The sequence below is a fragment of the Cygnus olor genome, chromosome 2 (assembly GCF_009769625.2).
Source record: "Cygnus olor isolate bCygOlo1 chromosome 2, bCygOlo1.pri.v2, whole genome shotgun sequence".
Taxonomy (NCBI): domain Eukaryota; kingdom Metazoa; phylum Chordata; class Aves; order Anseriformes; family Anatidae; genus Cygnus; species Cygnus olor.
In genome coordinates this window covers 138,887,550-138,906,837 of record NC_049170.1, presented here as the reverse complement: position 1 = coordinate 138,906,837, position 19,288 = coordinate 138,887,550, and the positions used below count along the sequence as shown (strand labels likewise).

Sequence of the window (19,288 nt, the reverse complement as noted above, 5' to 3'; positions counted from 1 at the left end):
TCACGGCCGCCATTTCCCGCTGCACCCCGGCGGCGGCCTCCGCCCGGCAGGGGCCGCCCGCGTCCCCTCCGCCGTCCCCGCTGCGTGCCGAGGAGCGGCCGGCGGCAGGTAGGTGGTGAGGCGGCTGCGGCGGGGCCTTGGGGGGGAGAGGGGCCGCGTCCGTCGGTCGGGCTGGCGGGGGACGAGCGGTGTCCGTCGGTCTGTCCGGGGCGGGATCCGCCGAGGTGGGCGCCGGGCGGTGGGGAGGGGACCCTCGGAGGGAGGCGGATGCCAAGGGAATGGAGGGGCTGGAGCACAGGGGCTGTGAGGGGCGGCTGAGGGAGCTGGGGTTGTGCAGTCTGGGGAAGAGGAGGCTCAGGGGAGACCTCATTGCTCTCTGCAGGTACCTGAAAGGAAGGTGTGGGGAGCTGGGGGTCGGCCTCTTCTCACAGATAACTAGTGATAGGACTAGAGGGAGTGGCCTCAAGGTGCGCCAGGGGAGGTTCAGGTTGGAAATGAGGAGACATTTCTTCTCAGAAAGAGCAGTCAGGCATTGGGACGGGTTGCCCAGGGAGGCGGTGGAGTCACCGTCCCTGGGGGTGTTCAAGGAAAGGTTGGACGTGGTGCTTAGGGACATGGTTTAGTGGGTGACATTGGTGGCAGGGGGATGGTTGGGCCAGGTGATCTTTTCCAACCTTAAATGATCCTATGATAAATGAAATCAAAAGGTAACATATATCTGCCAGAAGTGTTTTTTGTTAGCTAGCCTCAGGTTGTCTTCGATGAATTATTGTTTTTAAGGGAAATTAAGTAGTTCTCTTTTTTTTTTTTTTCTAGACAGTAAAGTTTTTGATCAGCTGCTGCACAGGAAATTGTTATTGTGCTGAAAAGATAGGGATAACACCAGAATTAAAAAGTGGATGGGGAAGTAACTAGAGACAGATTGTGGTGAGTAACATTGAGAAGAAAACCATCGAGTCTGGGTATAAAAGGAGATTATAAAAGTAGTTATTTGAAGATCCATCTTGAGACCAGTCTTATTAAATACTTAATAAAGATGTTGATGTAACAATTAAAACTTACTGTTTAAATTTGGTAGTGATGAATGAGTTGGGAGGCACCGGCAATATAGAAGAGGGTAACAGTACTACGTAGGAAAAATTGGATGATCCTAGGAACTACAGAATGAAAGAAATCTAATACTAAAATAAAATGCAGTAATTTAAAGGACAAGGTTTTGCAGTTGCAAACTCATAAGCACACAATTTACAGAAAAATTATTATTTTAAAGCAATGCAAATCCAAAATATGTATTGGGTAGTTTCAAAATATGTGATTGCGGGAAAAAAAAACGAATGCAGACCTGTGTTGAACTGGAAAAAGAAGTTACTATCATCTGTGAACAAAATGCTAGAATGCTTCATACAACGTTAAATGTTTTCATATGAACAGGTGAAGTGGAACAGGTGAAGATAAGCCTAGGACAGGTAGGAAAATGAAGAGTTTATAATGAAAGAAATATTTGGCCTCTTTATCTTTGCAGAACAGAGGCCTTTTTTGCTTTCTATTGAAACATCAAGGTAAACACGGTAAAGGGAATAGATTGAGCTTAAGAATGGTGTTGATACATGAATAATTTAATGTAGATTTTAAGATGAATAACGTGAACATTTCTAGCCATTGGAGCACTGATGTTCAGGAGCATCCTTCCCAAAGATCAAGGAGGAGCAAGAACCCAACAAATATTTTAGCTGGAAAGTGACTGGTTTGTAAAAGTAATTGGTTTTGCTTGCTGTAGGAGGGGACTAAGCTTAGTATTCTCTGTAGACATTAGGTCTGTTTTTCATCTTTTTTTTGTTTGTAAAATAGTTTATTAACAAGAACTTGTTAAGTGTGGTTTTTAGAAGAAATATTTCTACTAATGTTTACATTCTGTCTAGTAGAATTGGTGACAGTCAGAAAGTGACACAGGCTAATTGCTCTCTTTTTGAGTTCTGAAGATGGTATTGGAGAGTAAGCTGAGATGAGTCAAAGCCTGAAGCATGGTATCTGCATCTACTTTCTTCCTTCCCGAGGAGCACTAGTTTGCCTCTGCAAGAGGGGACTCCAAAAATCAGTTTTGATCTGCACTTAGTAATAGATTTTCTCTCAGCAGGTTTTGGTATCCTACATTTAGAGTTGCCTCATCAGCAAGAGAGAGGGATTCCAAGTGATGCCTTAAGTTCCATATCCACCTGCTCCAGTGTCTAATCTGGTGCGGTTAATTGCTGAATACATGTGTCCCTGAAGTCCTCATCTGCAGCCAAGGAGCTGTGGTACCTAGTTATTCACGGAGTGAAATACTAGCGTCTGTTGCAAGGATTTGGGTAAGTTGGAATTTTGAGGGCTGTTTTCTCTTTTCTTCCCATCAGCCTGTTGGTCATCTCCCCTGTGGTCTCACTTGTGCTCCGCTTCCAGATGTCAGTTAACGTGGACATAACGTGTATAGACAAACGCCCTCTGAAATGCTTTTTGTGAAATACAGGATCCCTGATGCAGTCAGCTTTGTGTGGAGACCGTCCATAGCGTGCCATCAGTGTAGATGACCAGCTGACAAGCTTGCCATGGGTGCACGTGCCTGTTACACCAAACTGCAGTTGTTGGTGCACCTATGTCAGATACCACAAATACTGAATGCTCAGGTTTGCTTTACTGTTTAACAACGATACTAAGTATGTGGAATACTGAAAAGTTCAGGTTGGTTTTCATTTGCTTTACCATTTAAAGGTAATGTTTTCTAAGTAGGTGGGGAACAAGTTTTACTCTGATCTCATGCAGCACCTCATAGAAGCCATATGTGTACTGTAGGGCTTAGTCATTTGAAATATTATCAACGGAGTAAAAGACAGGAATGCCACTTGGGAAAGTAGTGTAGCTGTATAATTAAAACCAGAATCTTAAGTGGAACAGAGCTGTAGAAACACCAGCTTTGCCACTCGACAAATTTCTCACATCTGGTTAACACAGCTACATCACTAGAATTTTATAACATAAAGGAGTAAATCTTTTAATGTGCATTGATGGTATATTCCCCAGTGTGCTCAAGACCTTACAGCATCAGATCAGCGTAATGGGTGGGGATAGAGAAAGGGCAGCTGCAGGTTTCAGGAAAGACTTCTGGTTTATTGTTTTCCCAGGGATGGTCTAGAATGCTTGCCTTTCTTCTTCACCAGAGAAGTGCAGAGAGAGGTGTATACCTGTCCTTGCTGTGTCTTCATTTGTTAGGGGATGGTTTTGCCTGTGTGCGGACACATTTTTAGAGGTTTGATCTGTTTATGGCTAGTCAGCTTCCGCCGAGGAGTACTGAGTAGCGTTGTAGATGCAGGTGATAGGCTTCAGATGTCACTGGGATTTTCAGGAAGCATTCAAAAAATTTTATCAGAAACTTTTAAGGATAGTAGTCACTTAGAGCACAAAAAGGGTCTCTTATATGCAGAAATAGTTGGGTTGAAAAATTAAAGAGAGGCAAAAATAAATCCCCAAACCAAGGAAGGGGGCAGAACGGGGACACGTGAGCTTCAGTGTGCATAAAGGTAAGGTGATGTCTTGAGTAGAGTAATCTGAACTGCGTTTACATGGTGCTGAACTCATGACCGAAGTGGCAGCTGCCGCTCAAGAAAAAGCTTCTTGGAGAAGCCTCTCCCCGAGAGGCTTCTCTGGTTGCCGCTGTTGAAAGCAGAGTGCTGGGTGGGCTGGATTTGGGTGGGCATTTTTATGAACTTAGGACCAGTTTTTTCAGTGGAAGAGTTTTAGTTCTACAGGATTACATTCTGGGTTCTGAACTGTTAGTATATACCTGAACAGCCTAGAAAAGGCAGTGAGCAACAAGGTGGTAGTGTTTGCTGATAACAGGAGCAGTAAAGATAAGGTCGACTGTGAAAAACTGTAGATGGACACTGTAAAACCGACTAAGTGGACAATATCATAGCATAGGAAATTCAGTGCAGGTATGTAAAGCGATTCAAATAGGGTAAAAAGATTCCTGAGCCCTCTATGAATGAAATCATGGGCTTTCAGTAATGAGCAATATTTTGTAGTTATGATAAATGGTTCCATAAAAATGTACCCATAGATAATGCAGTCAGAAAGGTAAATCAAATAGTAACTATTATTGGAAAACACGTGAAGAACAAAACCGAAAATCTTTTCATGTGATTGTGATAATCTGTGGTTCACCTCAAAACTGTGTGCAGTTCCCCCACCTCTGTCCCCCATCTCAGAAAGTACATAGTAAAAAATCATACTGTATTGATGGAGATTTAGAATAATTGGAACAAGTAAATATATCAGTTAACAATTTAGCTTTGATAAACTGGTTTCTTGGTTTACTGTGTGAACATGAAAATTTGGAGCAGAAATAACTGTATCCAGTAGTAGCAAGAGTTGCGTCTCTGACAGCAACTTGGCTTGTCACTGGCATTAGTTGTTGATACAAAATTATAAGCTGTAATAAACAAGCAGCACAATATAGTACTTGAAAAGTAATGTCAAATAATCTGTTATATATAAATAACATACAAAGTTAGGAGACTTCAGGTCTTTAAAATGACCCACCTCTGTTCACCATCCATTAAGATGGATTTGATGATGCATGCGTTACAACGGTCACGTCTGTCAAGGTCATATATTGCTAATATACACATTATAAGAAAAAAAATAAGAGAATATAGACTATATAATAATAAGTGGTTTAGTGGCAGCTGCTCGATTGTTAGTTTGCTTTGTTGCTGGAATAAAGCTGATTAAGCTGTGGCTTCTGGCAATTCCTGCTGGAGGAGGGAGGTTTCCCATTTTAGTGAACCTGTCAAACCTGCCATTATCAGAGTTACTGTTTGTCTGTGTAAGGCTTTTTTTTTTTTTCCTCGTCATTAAACAGGAATAAATGCAGGAAAAAAACTTTATCTTCAGAACTCAAAGACATATCCTGAAGTCCTCATTTTACTAATACAGGATCAGTGCTTAAACAAAGATTGCTGTCTGTGTGACACAGGAACGACAGTTTGGATTTCAGAATTCTTTTTTTATCAAGTTTTTAGGCCTTCCATCGTTTCTCTTCCGTCTCTGTCTTCAGAAGCCACCTGGACGTGGTCCTGGGCAAGCAGCTCTGGGTGTTCCAGCTTGTGCAGGGGGGCTGACCAGATGGACTCCGGAGGTCCCTGCCAGCCTCAACTTTTCTGTGATTCTTTTGTTCCTTCTCAGGAAATTAGAAAACGCCATAAAATCTAGAAAAACTAGTCTGCGTGGGTCTAGGATTATCTTATCGTACCTTTTACTTCAGTTGAAGAGGAGTCTGCCAGTCCACATGGTGGCAGTATTCTCCTAGATAAAAATGGTGTACGTACATCTGCAGTTTGCAGCTAGCCCCTTGTTAACGGTGTCTTGTTGCTCGGTCAGAGCTGCCTTCTTTTCCAGAAGACTCTTTCAAGATCTGCAACAACTTTAAACTTCGGTCTGAGTGGAACAAATTCTCTCTAGTTTGTTTAAAAGAATTAAGAAATGAAAAAATGCAATGAACTTAAGATATTCTTGATTGACATATGTTAGCACCCTACATGTTCCCAGCAAAACCAAAGAAGGGATTTGGATAACGGTTTTTGGAGAAGTTGGTAATTACGACCAATGTGAGGGATTCGGTAACTTCCTGTAAAAGCAGGTGTGTCCACACTGACCACAACGATCAAGGAAATACTGAAGTTACTTTATTGATTCACCTGAGGTGGTTGTGGGGTATTAAAATTATAGAACATCTGTTTCTAACTACTGTGAGCTTTCTTTCTGCCTGAGTAGTTCTTTCACAGAAGATAAAAAATGAGCAAGGTTCAGAAATACTTAACTGTGCATTTGATAGAAGTGCACTGAAACATGTAATGCGATTGAATTGCCAGTGGAGTCCAGAAAGGAAAAGACATTTGTGAATTTGCTTGTCAATAAAGGTATTTGAAAAGAATGATCTCTTCCCCATCGCTCCCTTATTCCGTGTACATCGATACACAATGAACGTTCTGTGTTATCGAGGGAGACATTTTACAGCCCTGAATTGGCGTTTGAGCTCCTGTTTATTCTTTAGCTTTTAGTGTTGACATAATGTACAATGATGAGCAAAGTTCTCGGGTTTTAATGCCATAATCTACTGATCTGTACAAAAGCAATAATTCTTTTATTTTTTTTCCATTGTTCTCTCGCATTACCACGTACCCTGGCTAGAAAGATAAAAAGGAGAGGTAGGTCTTAAGAGCCTGCTGTGATACCTTAAGTGTAGGAACTATTGAAAAAATAACTAAAGAAGGGAAAATGCTACAGAATACAGCTGCGTGTAAGGCAGGCATAACGCTGTACTGAACCTGCTCTCTGCTTTTTGCAGCAGATCCCTATTAGTGGAGAAATAAAACTCTAACCCACTTGGACTGAATAGCTGAAGATTTTTAGGAGAAGATACAGAGCTGTTGGTGGAGCTTGTTTAGGAAAGGCCACCGTTATCCACATCAAAAATGGTAATCAATCGGATGATTTTTTACTAAATACAACATTTATTCAGTTAAGTGACTTCTCTCTTAACTTGCATATAAAAACAAGTGTGCAAGAAAGCTTACCAAGGATTTTCTCCCTCAGCCTACCCAGAAAAGAGAATAAGATTGTTGGGCTTACAGTTCGTTAGGATACACAAGCTGTTCGGAGGATACTCAAGCAGGGTAGTGGGTTTTGTTGTTGTTGTTACTATTAAATTACATCTTTTAAAAAATGTTACCGAGTATCCCCAAAGACAGTTCATGTTTGTGTAATTTTTAAGGTTACTGTTCTGTTTGAGCGGAAACCTTGCCTTCAGAGAGTATGGGCTTACAGTTGAAGCAAAGCACTCAAGCTGGGCCCTTTCTCATTCATGCAAAAACGAGAGGAAGATCCCAGCAAGCCACTGCCACTGGAGTACTCTAAAAATGTATTACAAAAAGAGGAAGCTGTCTGCCATCAGGGAGCTGGCAACGCAGGTTGCGTGCTGTGTTTAGCTGAGGCGGGGGGGGGGAGGTGGGTTTGGTCCCTGATTTTGTTTTAAGTTTCCATTTATTGTTAGTGGCGGTCCCTCTGGAGGTAACCTTACTGACGTTTGGGTTCTGGATGTGAACGTGTCTCTCAATATTGGGAAGTCTCGACTGTTGGGTGATCTGGTGGCGTGCCATCGATCCAAAAACTGGATCAGTCAGTTTTGCTGAATGTTCTTGGAAATTCTGGCATTTTGCAGAGCTGGTAAATCATGGAGCAGTGACTGCGTGATGAGCTGCAGCTCATCAAGGCCATTAATATTTTTGTGGTGGAGAGACTCTGGTCCCGTTAGTGAATCTGCCTCATCAGCAATCTGGCTCCTTTTTCAGGAGCTCTCTGGTAACAGTTGAACTTAGTGAGAAGGCAGAGACAAAACCGTGCATTCACTGTAAAATAAAACCATCCACGGTTAGTGCAAATTTAGGGGCAGTTTAAGCAGTAACAAAACTTGCATCTAGCTCTAGGTTTGGAATTCTTCAAGATGACTCCTGGCTTTGGCTTCCACAGGTTTGAGCATGTTAGACAATGTGTGTATTACAGCTCTACATGGTAGACAGCTGACTTTTAATAGATAAAAGTGGATTATTATCACATAATCACTTAATACAAGCATTCCTTTTAAGAACAGGACAGTTTGATTTTCTCAGCCTGTACTGAACTGCATGTATCATTGAAGAAGTGGCTTGCTGCAAGATGTCTAAAATTATTAACAAAATTATACTGTGCTCAATATCCATGTTGGGTAAATTAAGGGAAAATGTATTCTTATATTACGCTTTCGTAGCAGGAATTCGTCTTGCTTGGGAGAACATACTTGAATTTACTTTTTTCTCAAAGCTAATTTGCTGTCACAGTGACAAGTTATTAACAGTGAAACTTTTTTCTTTCTCTAAGAGTGCAACGTAAAAGATACGTGTTCAGAAGATAGCGCTGCGTTTTTAGGAGCAGTCCTTTATTGAACCAAATTAATTTAACTCCAGCAGTAGTAATTCGTAGGGCTATTCAGGACGCTCATTTTGCAATGCTTTAGTGTCTCGTTACTGAGTAATGTGAGGCCCTTTGTGACATTAGTGCTTAATGGGAGGTGTACCAGCTTCTGGGGCGATGCAGACTTGTTTCTGCCTCACCTTCAGAAGCAATGAAAAGAGAATGGATGGGATGCCTTGGATTATTTTTTTCTAAATACACTTAATTGGATATTCATTGCAATAATAACGTTTTTATACCTATTGGGAATTTAAATGTAATCAGTTTGCTTATTCAGAAATTTCTAATTAGGTCGACTGTTGTAAATGTTTTTCTGAGTCTTGTTAGGAAATTTTGCAAAATCGGATTACATTTGAGGCAGGAATACGTTATTTGGGGACTGGCGTTTTAGAGATGGTTCATCTTCGTGTGCAGCTCATATCTGGCATATATTAGGTAGCCATGTGTAAAATAGAATCGTGTTTGTACAAAAACCTTTTTTAATCACAAAGCTAAATCAACCCAGATGGTACCGATTTCTTGTGAATGCGTTTTAGTCCGCAGTCTTCAAGCATTAAGAAGGAGGGATTTGTTGTTGTTGTTGTTTTATAATTCTTTCTTACAGTAAATTACTGAGGTTTTCCTTTAGTCTCATGCACTTCAGTGATGAATTCTAGAACATTTCAGTGATGATAAATTCTGGATCGGAAATGTTTGCAGTTATACTTCATGATACCTGTTAGTCTTCGTGCTTCCTCTCCCGAGAAGACAACGTGGTGGAGGTTTGTTCTGCTGCTATTAGCTGATGTTTCGTCAGCGTTGTATGAGAAGTGACAGGAAATTCTGCAAGGCTTTACCAGGCCCACACATCTGGTACGAAAACATAAACATAAGTTTACATTTAACAGAGCATGCCATCAAGTTTCTCAAATAGCATGCTTTTCTTCCAGGATAATATTCTGCTGTTGATTTATGCTAGGCCTTTTTTTTATTAAGCAGGATTAAGCACTCAAATACCACTTCATAAGCAAGCCATGATCTTTTTATCAAGTACAAGGAAGGTTTTATGCTGTTACTGTGCTCGAGCATTGGAGGTTTCTAAGTTATTTATGGTTTTGCTGCTTTAGGGAAGATTAAGTGCAGAATGTCAAGGTGTCAATCACATCATACAAAAGTGGGGCCTGATATTTTTCTCAGCAAGGAGTGGACTATCCGAGTTGAAGAAGCATTCTCATGTCATTTATGATTTGGGTAGAAAGTGGGTGAGAAAATTGAAACTGCTGTCAACTAGGAATCCTAGCTTTGCAACAGCCAAGGTTTTATAATATACTCGTTGAAAATACAGGTATGTTGTCCCGTCTTTCTGTGTAGGATTGTAAGAAATCTGTGTGTCCGAAATAACACTAGGCTTGCATGAAATGTTTTGTGCCGTGTCAGTGAACTTTTGCTATTGGAGATGATCGTGGGAAAGGGTGCTTGGGCCAGTGATATACCATCACATGCTCAAAAACTTACAGCACAGGGGAATGTACTCTGTCTAAAATCATTCCTTATACAGATACCAGGACATGGAAGTTAATTCCCATCTCTTCTGTGTCCAAGATAGAAAAAAAAAAGTTGTGCATTCCTGCACAGGGAAGCTAAGCAGTGTTGATACATGTAGCAGAGTTTGTCCAGATAGGAAATACAAGCTATTAAAGTTTAAATATAAGTTGTTAACCCTGCCAGCCCCAAAACTGTTAATCAGACCAGTTGTATAAACGTGGAATGACTCCTGTAGGTGCTCTGATCTTGAATTTGATCTAAAACAAGGGGGAAGAGCTGTAAAATACAGACTTTATAAACTTTAAAAGAAAATAAAAGAGAGGTTTTAAATCGAATTCTTTGGCTACTGGCCATGTTTCCGTTCTCGTAGCTGAATGAGTGCGCTGGTGTGGAAGGAGACCTTATATAGATGAGAAAATGTAAATCTTCATATAGCGGCCTTAGAAGAGGCTCATATAGTTAGTCAGAACACTGCTGCACCCTTAACCCAAAATGCCAGCCTTGGTCAAGTGGGAGATCGTATTTCATGTGAAATTTCATTTTCAATTCAAAGGTTATCTAGTAAAATTGCTTTTCCTTCCTGTCTCTTGAACTGTGTGGTGGCTGTATGGAGATTTCTTCCAAGGATTTTCACTAGTTTGTATTATTTTTTCCGCTCTCCTTAGAGGCAATGTGAAGCTTTGCTGTCCAGCCTCCTAGATGTTTTCATTTCTCTTACTGTTGCCTCGTGCACAATGTTACCATCCTCTTGCACAGTCATTCCTTTTTCTTTTCCTTATTGTTTTCAAGTCATCTTTTCTGTGTCCCATAAATCCACAGTGTCATCATACCCTCATTATTTGAATCATCCTTAAAATACTCTTCTGCAAAACGTAAGTCATGTTTCATAAAATGTCAATAAATCCATTCTGAAATGACATTCATCTTCCTGATACAGAAAAGGAATTAATCTTTTATGTAATATTAATCCAGAGAAACTGCATCTGTGCTTCTCCATGGTGGGGTTCCAGCTGAGCGCACGATAGCTCCGCTTGGCTTTGTCATTGTCCTCCTTGTACTCATTTTCAGTTTCCATTTTCTGGTGGACAGTTTCACGTATTGTAATCAGTTGTCCTTGGTCCCTGTCACCTACAAAACCTACTGACCAAACAAGAGTATCTATGGCTCTGTAAAAATAATGCTCTGCAAAGAGTTGACAAATATTCTTGCAGAAGGAATTAGTATTCATTTTGCCAAGCGTTTCCAGCAGCTGGTTGTACTGTGTATCAAAGCTCGGGTTCAGATGGTGGAAGTTCCACTGGAGGAGCTTTGTTTATAGCTAGTAACAATTGCAATTAGTGTCACTATATCTGCTAATTGAATTGTTTGTAGTCTCCCAGTCTATGAAAGGTGGTTCATCTGCCTTCTCTCAGTTCTGATCTACGGTGTTTTATATTTCAATATCGATTCTACTACTTGTGATCTCTTCCTAGGTGAAAGTTACTCACTTACCTGAGAAATCTTCCAAATGTGTGCTTTGTATTTATTTGCCTGGCTTCACCAACACTTTTCCCACCTGTTCTTGCAGGTTTGTCATCTGCTCCAGAGAGAATCAGAACAATGTCCTACGTTTTCGTCAACGACTCTTCCCAGACAAACGTGCCACTGCTGCAGGCTTGCATTGATGGAGATTTTAACTATTCCAAACGCCTGCTGGAGAGTGGTTTTGACCCAAATATTCGTGACAGCCGGGGCCGAACTGGCCTGCACCTTGCTGCAGCCAGAGGAAATGTAGACATCTGTCAACTCTTGCACAAATTCGGTGCTGACCTACTAGCCACTGATTACCAAGGTAACACAGCCCTTCACCTGTGTGGGCATGTGGATACCATCCAGTTCCTAGTTTCTAACGGACTTAAAATTGATATTTGGTAAGTTGCTTTTCTCTTTTTTTTTTTTTAACAGCATATATATTATATGTGTTCAGTTTCCAAAGCATTGTGTACAAAACTGCTGTTGCTGCGATACTATACGTAGTGCAATTCAATTTTTTAAGATATCTCTTAATAAAAACACAAAAAGGCAGGAAAACAATGAGAGGCCACTTCTGCTGGCCAAGTGCAGCAAGCAAAGCAAATAAAAATAGCAGCTGCTGGTGTGGGCTGCTGTGTCTAATTCTGACTCAGTGATGACATTGCTATCCTGGTTTGGCCAGACAGCCAGGTGTGGGTGGTTGGCACCAAAGAAGAAAATCACATTGACTGCTTGAAAAGAATTTTCTCCACCGCAGTTCTATTGTTTAAACTGTTGCACTGTATAAGACAAAGAAAATACAGTAGATGTGTACCAGTTCATTCCCATACCCCTTCGGTGACAATGCGTCCTTTCAGTGGTTTCCCCCTCCCTCAAAATGTGTGACTCAACCTTTCTTTTAAATATTGTTCTTTTAAATATTGTATTTTCTTTCCTTCTGGCTTCCAGCAGCTGTCAGATGCCTGTGCTCAGATGCAAGCTCTCAAGCTACAAAACAGCTAGCTGTTTCACTGCTCTAACTGAATTATTTTGTTTGTGGAACTTTCTGCATATTTACAGTGCATGCAAAAAAGTTTTTGAAACTTCAGAACCTTTGAGGTTTTTTTATCTGTTCCCTTCTCACTTGTCCCTCGTTAATGCTTTCAAGTCAGCAAAACTAGTCATTGGCAGACCAGATTCTTCATGGGCTGTGTTTTTTTTTCTTGCTTCGAGCAACTCTGGTGAAAATCCGTAGTCTGAATGCAGCTCTGGTCCCAGTCAGTATTTAAAAGTAGCAGAGGGACCATCTGTATTTTATTTCATTTTTGCCTCGTGTCCTCATACCCACATGGAAAAAGGAGCTATGAAGAAACAGATTGCACAATTCCTTCTTGAAATCAAGCTTAATCTCCAACATTGCCATAAATCTACGCTTTTTGTTACAATACCCAGAGATTCCAATTAAATTAGAGTACTAGGAATTTTGGTTTTATTTGGAGGAAAAGGAGTTGTGCTATTTCAAACCTAAATATACTGATATTCTTCTACAGTCAATTATGGTGTAACTTTTATAGACGGGAATGACGGAAAATAGTTCTGGGTAGTAAATTTTACACTGTGTGTTATGTTGTCTTGTTACAAAATTCCTGTTTTAAGATTTTCTTTTCTTCTCGTGCCCATTTGTGGCATTACTTTAGCAATCACCAAGGTGCAACACCGCTTGTTCTTGCAAAACGAAGGGGTGTAAATAAAGATGTAATTAGGCTGCTGGAATCTTTAGAGGAGCAAGAGGTGAAGGGATTCAACAGAGGAGCTCACTCAAAACTGGAAACGATGCAGACTGCTGAAAGTGAAAGGTATTTACAAAACAAAAAGCATTATTGGGGGAAATGATGTATGTGTATGATATATCTTTACTAATGTGCTTATTGCTCTTAGATTTTTATGATTCGGCTTGCTCGTTTGTTTCTCAAAGCAGGTAATACCAAATTTGACCTGGTATTATCAGACCAAATCGAAATCAGATCTTAGAAAGTGGAAAAATCTCTTCAGATAGGTCAAATGTAAGGGGAAGTAAAGGACTTTTTCTAATTGAAATTCTCATTTTATGGTGATTTTTTTTAAAAAATAACTCATTTTCTGTTACAGACACAAAATATATATATATTCTACCATTTATCATGAACCCAAAGGGAAAATGGGATGAAGTGAGAAATGTTAACTGTTAAACTGTTAACAGTTTCAGGGAAAGTTTTTTTTTTAAGGGAAGTTACTAATGGATTAAGGGATTTAAGGGAAGGGATTTAAGGGAAGTTACTAATGGATTCCTAAAGGTCTGTTTGTGGAACTGGGCTAATTTAAAATTTTGACAAATGATACTGGCACAGAACGTAACATCTTAGCGATACTAAGAAGTGAGAGGAGGCTCCAGGGAGACCTCCGCGTGGCCTTTCAGTGCTTAAAAGGGGGCTTTTTTAAAAGATGGAGAAAGACTTTTTACTCAAGTAGATAGTGATAGGACAAGGGGGAAGGGTTTTAAACTAAAAGAGGGGAGATTTAGATCAGATGTTAGGAGGAATTCCTCACTCAGAGGGTGGTGAGGCCCTGGCACAGGCTGCCCAGAGAAGCTGTGGATGCCCCATCCCTGGAGGTGCTCAAGGCCAGGCTGGATGGGGCTTTGGGCAACCTGGTCTGGTGGGAGGTGTCCCTGCCCATGGCAGGGGGGCTGGAACTAGATGATCCTTAAGGTCCCTTCCAACCCAAACCTTCCTGTGATTTGGATGAGACAGGGTGCCTTGCAAGTTTCAAAGGAGAGTGATTCTCTCACAGAAACCCTTGAATTGCCGGTGAACATGACAGAACATGGGACTGAGATTAAACATGCAGCAGTACTTTCCAGTACTGCTTTTTTTTCATATATTTGAAACAGGATAGCAACATTGCTTTGAATACTTGCTCTCATACTGAATTTATTTAAATTTATGATTTTTAATATTGTCTAGTAATGGTGATGAATTACAACTGCTGGGATTTTATATCAGAAAAGACAGGGAGTTCTATCCTGTCAGTTTTGTTCCATTTGCGTCAAAACGTGCGTAGCCTTCACTGTAGGGGAAAATAAAGCTATCTGGACGGAGTTGTTATCTGAGTGGAGCAAACAGAAAAGATGAAACCAACAAAATTACAGAAGTCATGCAGAATACTCCCTGAGAGCAGAGTGGAAGTTCTTTCCCACTCATCAGGTCGCCCCACTCGTCAGAGAGACTGCTTTAAGCCCTGAAATACAAAATTTAATAATGTCAAAATGACGTTGGTGCAAAGTATTGGATGTTCTGCAGATTCTTCCTAACTTCCTAAATGTTACTGAAAGCCGTTTGTCACACGGACTGCCACACAAATACGCATGGACCAAGGCTCAGCCACATTAAAATTACACTTTTTGATTCGATGGTGTCCCTTTAATGAACGTAGCTTCCTTTCTGTTATTTGACCTTCATAAATGTTACATTGTTTAGCTTGGCAAGGAAGTCAGCAATTCTCCTTGGGGAGAGGCACAGACATATAAACAGTGCGCTACCCAGCTTGTTTGTGAACATGTTTAAAATGTCTGAAATATATTATATTTAGAATAACAAATAACAGATGCCTACAGCAGCAAAAGCAAGTGAGTTTGTGTGCTGTTTGCTCTGTAAATAAATAATGCCTTTGTAGCAGTTGCCTTTTCAGACCTCCACAGTTTCACTCCTCCCTCTTTGTATTTTTTTTTTCCACGTTTTAGCTAAATTTTGTTAAGATGAATGACTTTTGTCCTCCCTCCCCAAGCTTTGCATTATATATGAACCCATGGAAAATAACAGTTACTCTTTCTGAAAACCATGAGCTTCACTTTTGAAGAACAGTGTCTGATTTAAGGTGTCTGCTTCTTATCTCATACGGTTGCTGCAGATCTGGAAGCAGAGGCCCAAAGTAGGTTCCCAAATGATATTTCTTTTCTCTGCCAGGAGGCAGAGCTCTCCCCCTGTGACCCAGCACAGGTGATCTGTCCCTCTGCACAGCCCAGCGTGCCCGTGGCTGTGCCCACAGGTGCAGCCAAAGGTGAACTTCCACCTTATGTTGGGAACAGGAACATCCACCTGCACTGCGTGGCACAAACTCTTCTGTAGGATGCATTGCTGCGTTACCGTTTCTAAAGGAGATGTAATTCGTCATAAGGAAAAATGTCTTGAATACCATTGCTTTTAATTGGGTTGCTATATAAAATACCAAAGTGTTTTCTCTCTACCCTTTTCTATTTAATGAGCAAGCATGTGACCTTTTCACTTAAATCACATTTGCACCTTTATTTAACCTTTCTGTGGTTACGTATTAACTAGTTAGTACTTAATGAGTGAGTAGTGCTGTTTTCACCAGTGGCTGTCTTCTGTTAAAGCCTTTGTTTTGCTTGGGAAATCATAATGTGCAAGGAAGATGACTAAATCCTGCAGCTATGGACAAGCTAAAATAGCTTTACAGCAAAGTAAATATTTTAAAAGCAAAAAAGGCAAGCTGTTTAATAGGCAATTTCTGAAATTTTCTGCCCATGATGCTGCAATACTTCACTAAGCTATGGGAGTTCAGGCTAATTATTCATCTATGGCTGTACTTCCTAAGAAAAAAGACATAGCGTGAAATTTTTCTGCAGTGTAAGCTTAGAAGAGAGATTCATAACTGAGACCTTTTTCTAACACTCATTTGTCAATTATTGTCACCAAAACCAATAGCATTTATGCAATTAGTTTTGTTTTGCAAAACTAATTTTGTTCTCCCTGTAATGTTTTCTTTTAATATTGCTGTAGGAGATAGCTAGGAATATGGTAACTGAAATCAATTAAAAGGGGGGAAAATGTTTTTCTTTTCTGCTTACCTTCTGCTTTGACATCAGCGGGTACGCAGGCAGTTTCACCATTTCCTTTGTGTGCTTGTCAGAGCATGATCCTGTAAACACTTGTGTGTGCAGTCTCGCTCAAGCGAGAAGTAGTAGGGCTGTGCAAATGGCTAAAAATCTACATAACTGAAATCAAGTGATGAGAACGTTTTCCTGTTCTTACTGAGGTTTCTCATACACCAACAGAGAAATAGTTTCCTATTATAAACCCGTCGTGAAACCGGCAAAATGGAGAGGAGGATACAAGGAGCCAAGCGGTATTTGAGGCAACTTGCATTTTTTTTCTAATGATGATTCATGGTCAATCTATCATTCTGATTTTTCTCACTTGAAAGTGAGAGTTTCAGTCCCTAATTTATAGTCTGATGATTTAAGGGGCCTGAAGGATTGAGAGTGGAATGTTAAGGCAGCAGAGCAGCTGCTGAGTGCCATGTGGCAAAAAAACTACAGCAACACTAATTTAGCTCAACAATCAGAAAGTTTCTGATTTTTTATGTAACTGGATTGTTTTCTGTATTTTTAAGCTAGAGAAGAGGCCTCTAACAGAGAAATGCAGGAGAGTAATAAAGATCTCCACGTAGTTCAGAATCTAAATTATACCAGTCGTAGTTTCCATTTTGTTCAACAGAGTTTACTTTTAAATTGTAATTTGTTTTTATTAATGAGAGCTGTGCCCCTTGAGGTTTTGCCTTATGCTCCATTAAATTTTACAAAGCCGTGCTGAGCAGGTGTTATGCTGACTGACTTCTGAAGGCTCCTAGGTGGCAAGCCTGTGTGCTCAGAGCAGTCATACAGATACAAGTACCTCTCTCCTAACACCAGTTAATAAAACATCCTTTCAATTAACTTCAGTTTAGAGATAGGAGTCTTTTCCTGATCTGCTTTGTCTTGATTTAGCCGAGGCAATGCTGTAAATCTGCAGGTGGGTTTAGTTTTTAATTTAGAGTGTTTCAGTTGCTCTGAGTAGGATTACTGTCATACTTAAAGGTGAATTCTTTTGCTCTGATGTATTTTTAACTTTAATCCTTTGTAGTGCAATGGAAAGCCATTCCCTCCTTAATCCAAACCTACAGCAAGGGGAAGGAGTTCTTTCCAGTTTCCGCACGACATGGCAAGAGTTTGTGGAAGACCTGGGCTTCTGGAGAGTGCTGCTCCTGATCATTGTCATTGCTCTGCTGTCTCTTGGAATAGCATACTACGTTAGTGGGGTGCTTCCTTTTGTAGAAAATCAGCCTGAACTGGTGCACTGAAGCAAATGAAAAGAAGCGCACTGCTCTTTTCCCTGTTGTCATCTTATTTTGAACATCTTGGAATTTTTCTCTTGGTGCAGGCAGTGGCAGCTGTGCATACTGTTTTCCTTTTATACTTAGCATTAACCCCGTTGAAAGAGGAATTAATTCACTTCAAGTAAAACACTAAATTCTAAAGCATTCCTAACCTACCTCTGACTTATCTCAACTTGCAAGCAAGATGTAAAGGTAATCCTCTCTGTTGATAAAATACTATGATTAGAAAGGTCTTTCATAAGGCACATTAAATTCTTGAGCATGAAAAATGTAACCTAGCACAGAACCAAGTTTGATTTGTAATCCATATGAAGAGAGGTAAATCTCTTCTTGCATAATTTTGTGTGCTTCAGTTGAAAGAAAAATACTCTCTTAAAGGTCCCCTAGAAATTGGAATAAAATAGCAATGCATTCTGATACATAGACAGTAATAAGCTCTATGTTTGTAGTTGTTTTAGTGCCTCCCCCTAGTTTCATATCTGCTCGTTTATAAAAAGAATGAGAAATAGTTCAAATCTTATTACATCTTTAATGTATAGATCACTCCTTTATTTATTAGGTTAGCGTAGTGTTTCTTCCCCAGATTAAATTGATGTTGTTAATATCTGTCTGGAGTAATTTTTGTAGAACAAAGCTGGTTGTAGTGCTTTGGAAGTAAAATTGTTTCAGCCTCTAGGGTGAAAATTTTGCCTTTTTGCTGGAATATTACTAAGCAAACCTTTATTTGTAAGGGTGGATAAAAAGTGATGTAGGTGTTCTGCTCTGTATATACCAATTCTGTAAGACCATTGTCTTTGTGAAATATGTCATGAAGGATAACTCTTTTTCCTCCACAAGGACCACGTTGAACCGTGCGATTCTATCATTTTCACATTTGTGGAAAGGACTCGATTGACTAGAATTCCTTTCTAGAATTACTTTCTATTTCAATTGTTTTCAGACATCACTTACACATTTACAAAGTATTTTCTGAGTATGCAGAATAAAAATATTTAAAACGTTAATATTTAGGAATATTGTATGAAATGAGATCCTATCCCATTCTGTACTTAAGCTGTGAAATCCTTTATTTAACTTAGGGACATGTATCAGTTAAACACTCTTTTATGAAGGCTAGGATGGATGATAATACACAGTAGTTGTAGGTTTTTCAAAGAAAGCAGATTCTCTCCTTCCAGGCTGATCAGATATCTAACTCCCTTAGTTGCCATTGCTTTGAAAATCCTCCAAAATTTGAATTCTGCAAAACTAATGATTTTTTTTTTTTACCTAACAACTCCAAAATTGTTGCTAAATAGTATCGAACATTTACAAAATTATAAATTGCAACAAGTTTTACTAGAAGTAATTACATCTCTCTGTTCTGCTACCATGTACATTTTTCTTTCTTGTGTATGGGTTTGACTGAAGAGGATTGTCGTCTTTGCGTTGGTGTGTGACAGGGGCTTCACTAACGTGGGCCCCATTCTAAATTGCATCTGAATAATTCTGCATCTCATTTCTTAAGCTAGACGTTAATGAAAAATACTTCCCTAGCAGCTGGAAAGCCTCTTAAAATAACAACAAAACAGAGCATACTCTTCTTCTGAATATTTCGATTACTGTACATACGCTTGTGAACAGAGAAATATAAACTCATGCCTAAAATACATTTACTTTTCTGGATAAGTACATTTCTGTTTATGATACTCTGTATCCTGAATAATTGCTGTCTTTCAATATGTATTGTCTGCATAATTTGTAATTGTATTCTCAGTATGGGTGAATGCCAGAAATAAATATATGTAGTAAATATGTTTGGGTTTATCATTACATTACATTGTAATCCTATTTTACTGAGGATTATTTGATGGTTTGCACTGATAATAAGCATTTCAAAAGGAGGGAGGTTCTGCCCCAGAGAAATGGAAGCACACTATTGACCTAAATGAGGTTTTAGAGCACAGTTTCTTTAGATTTGCCTGCTTTATTTTCAATGTTGTTTTCGCACCGCTCTGTCTCTCTCTTATCTCAGATTTCAGGT

General features: G+C 39.8%; 1 protein-coding gene and 1 long non-coding RNA gene across 11 annotated transcripts; one reads left to right on the top strand and one right to left on the bottom strand.

Moving 5' to 3' along the window:
- ANKRD46 (ankyrin repeat domain 46) lies at positions 1-19,057 on the top strand. 10 transcript variants are annotated; one of them, XM_040548631.1, is made up of 5 exons: positions 38-108; positions 817-927; positions 11,132-11,474; positions 12,753-12,911; positions 17,013-19,057. In XM_040548631.1, the coding sequence occupies exons 3-5, from the start codon at positions 11,164-11,166 to the stop codon at positions 17,227-17,229; spliced, it is 687 nt and encodes a 228-aa protein (XP_040404565.1). In that variant the 5' UTR covers positions 38-108; positions 817-927; positions 11,132-11,163; the 3' UTR covers positions 17,230-19,057. The 10 variants fall into 10 exon arrangements, with proteins under 10 accessions (XP_040404563.1, XP_040404564.1, XP_040404565.1 ...); XM_040548628.1 differs by lacking the exon at positions 38-108 and adding an exon at positions 209-224; XM_040548629.1 differs by lacking the exon at positions 817-927 and having other exon boundaries at positions 1-108.
- On the bottom strand, positions 2,381-17,006 carry LOC121065673. Its single transcript, XR_005817234.1, has 2 exons — positions 15,959-17,006; positions 2,381-8,889 (listed from the first exon to the last, which is right to left on the bottom strand). It is a non-coding gene; the product is annotated as an uncharacterized LOC121065673 (long non-coding RNA).
- Positions 19,058-19,288: the final 231 nt, after the last annotated feature.

Bases quoted from the DNA above. Each gene is read 5' to 3' on its own strand.
- ANKRD46 (XM_040548627.1), top strand. From the start codon at position 2,630: ATGTCAGATACCACAAATACTGAATGCTCAG. The intron at 11,475-12,752 runs GTAAGTTGCTTT...GCATTACTTTAG, and splicing joins GGACTTAAAATTGATATTTG to CAATCACCAAGGTGCAACAC. The intron at 12,912-17,012 runs GTATTTACAAAA...AATCCTTTGTAG, and splicing joins CAGACTGCTGAAAGTGAAAG to TGCAATGGAAAGCCATTCCC.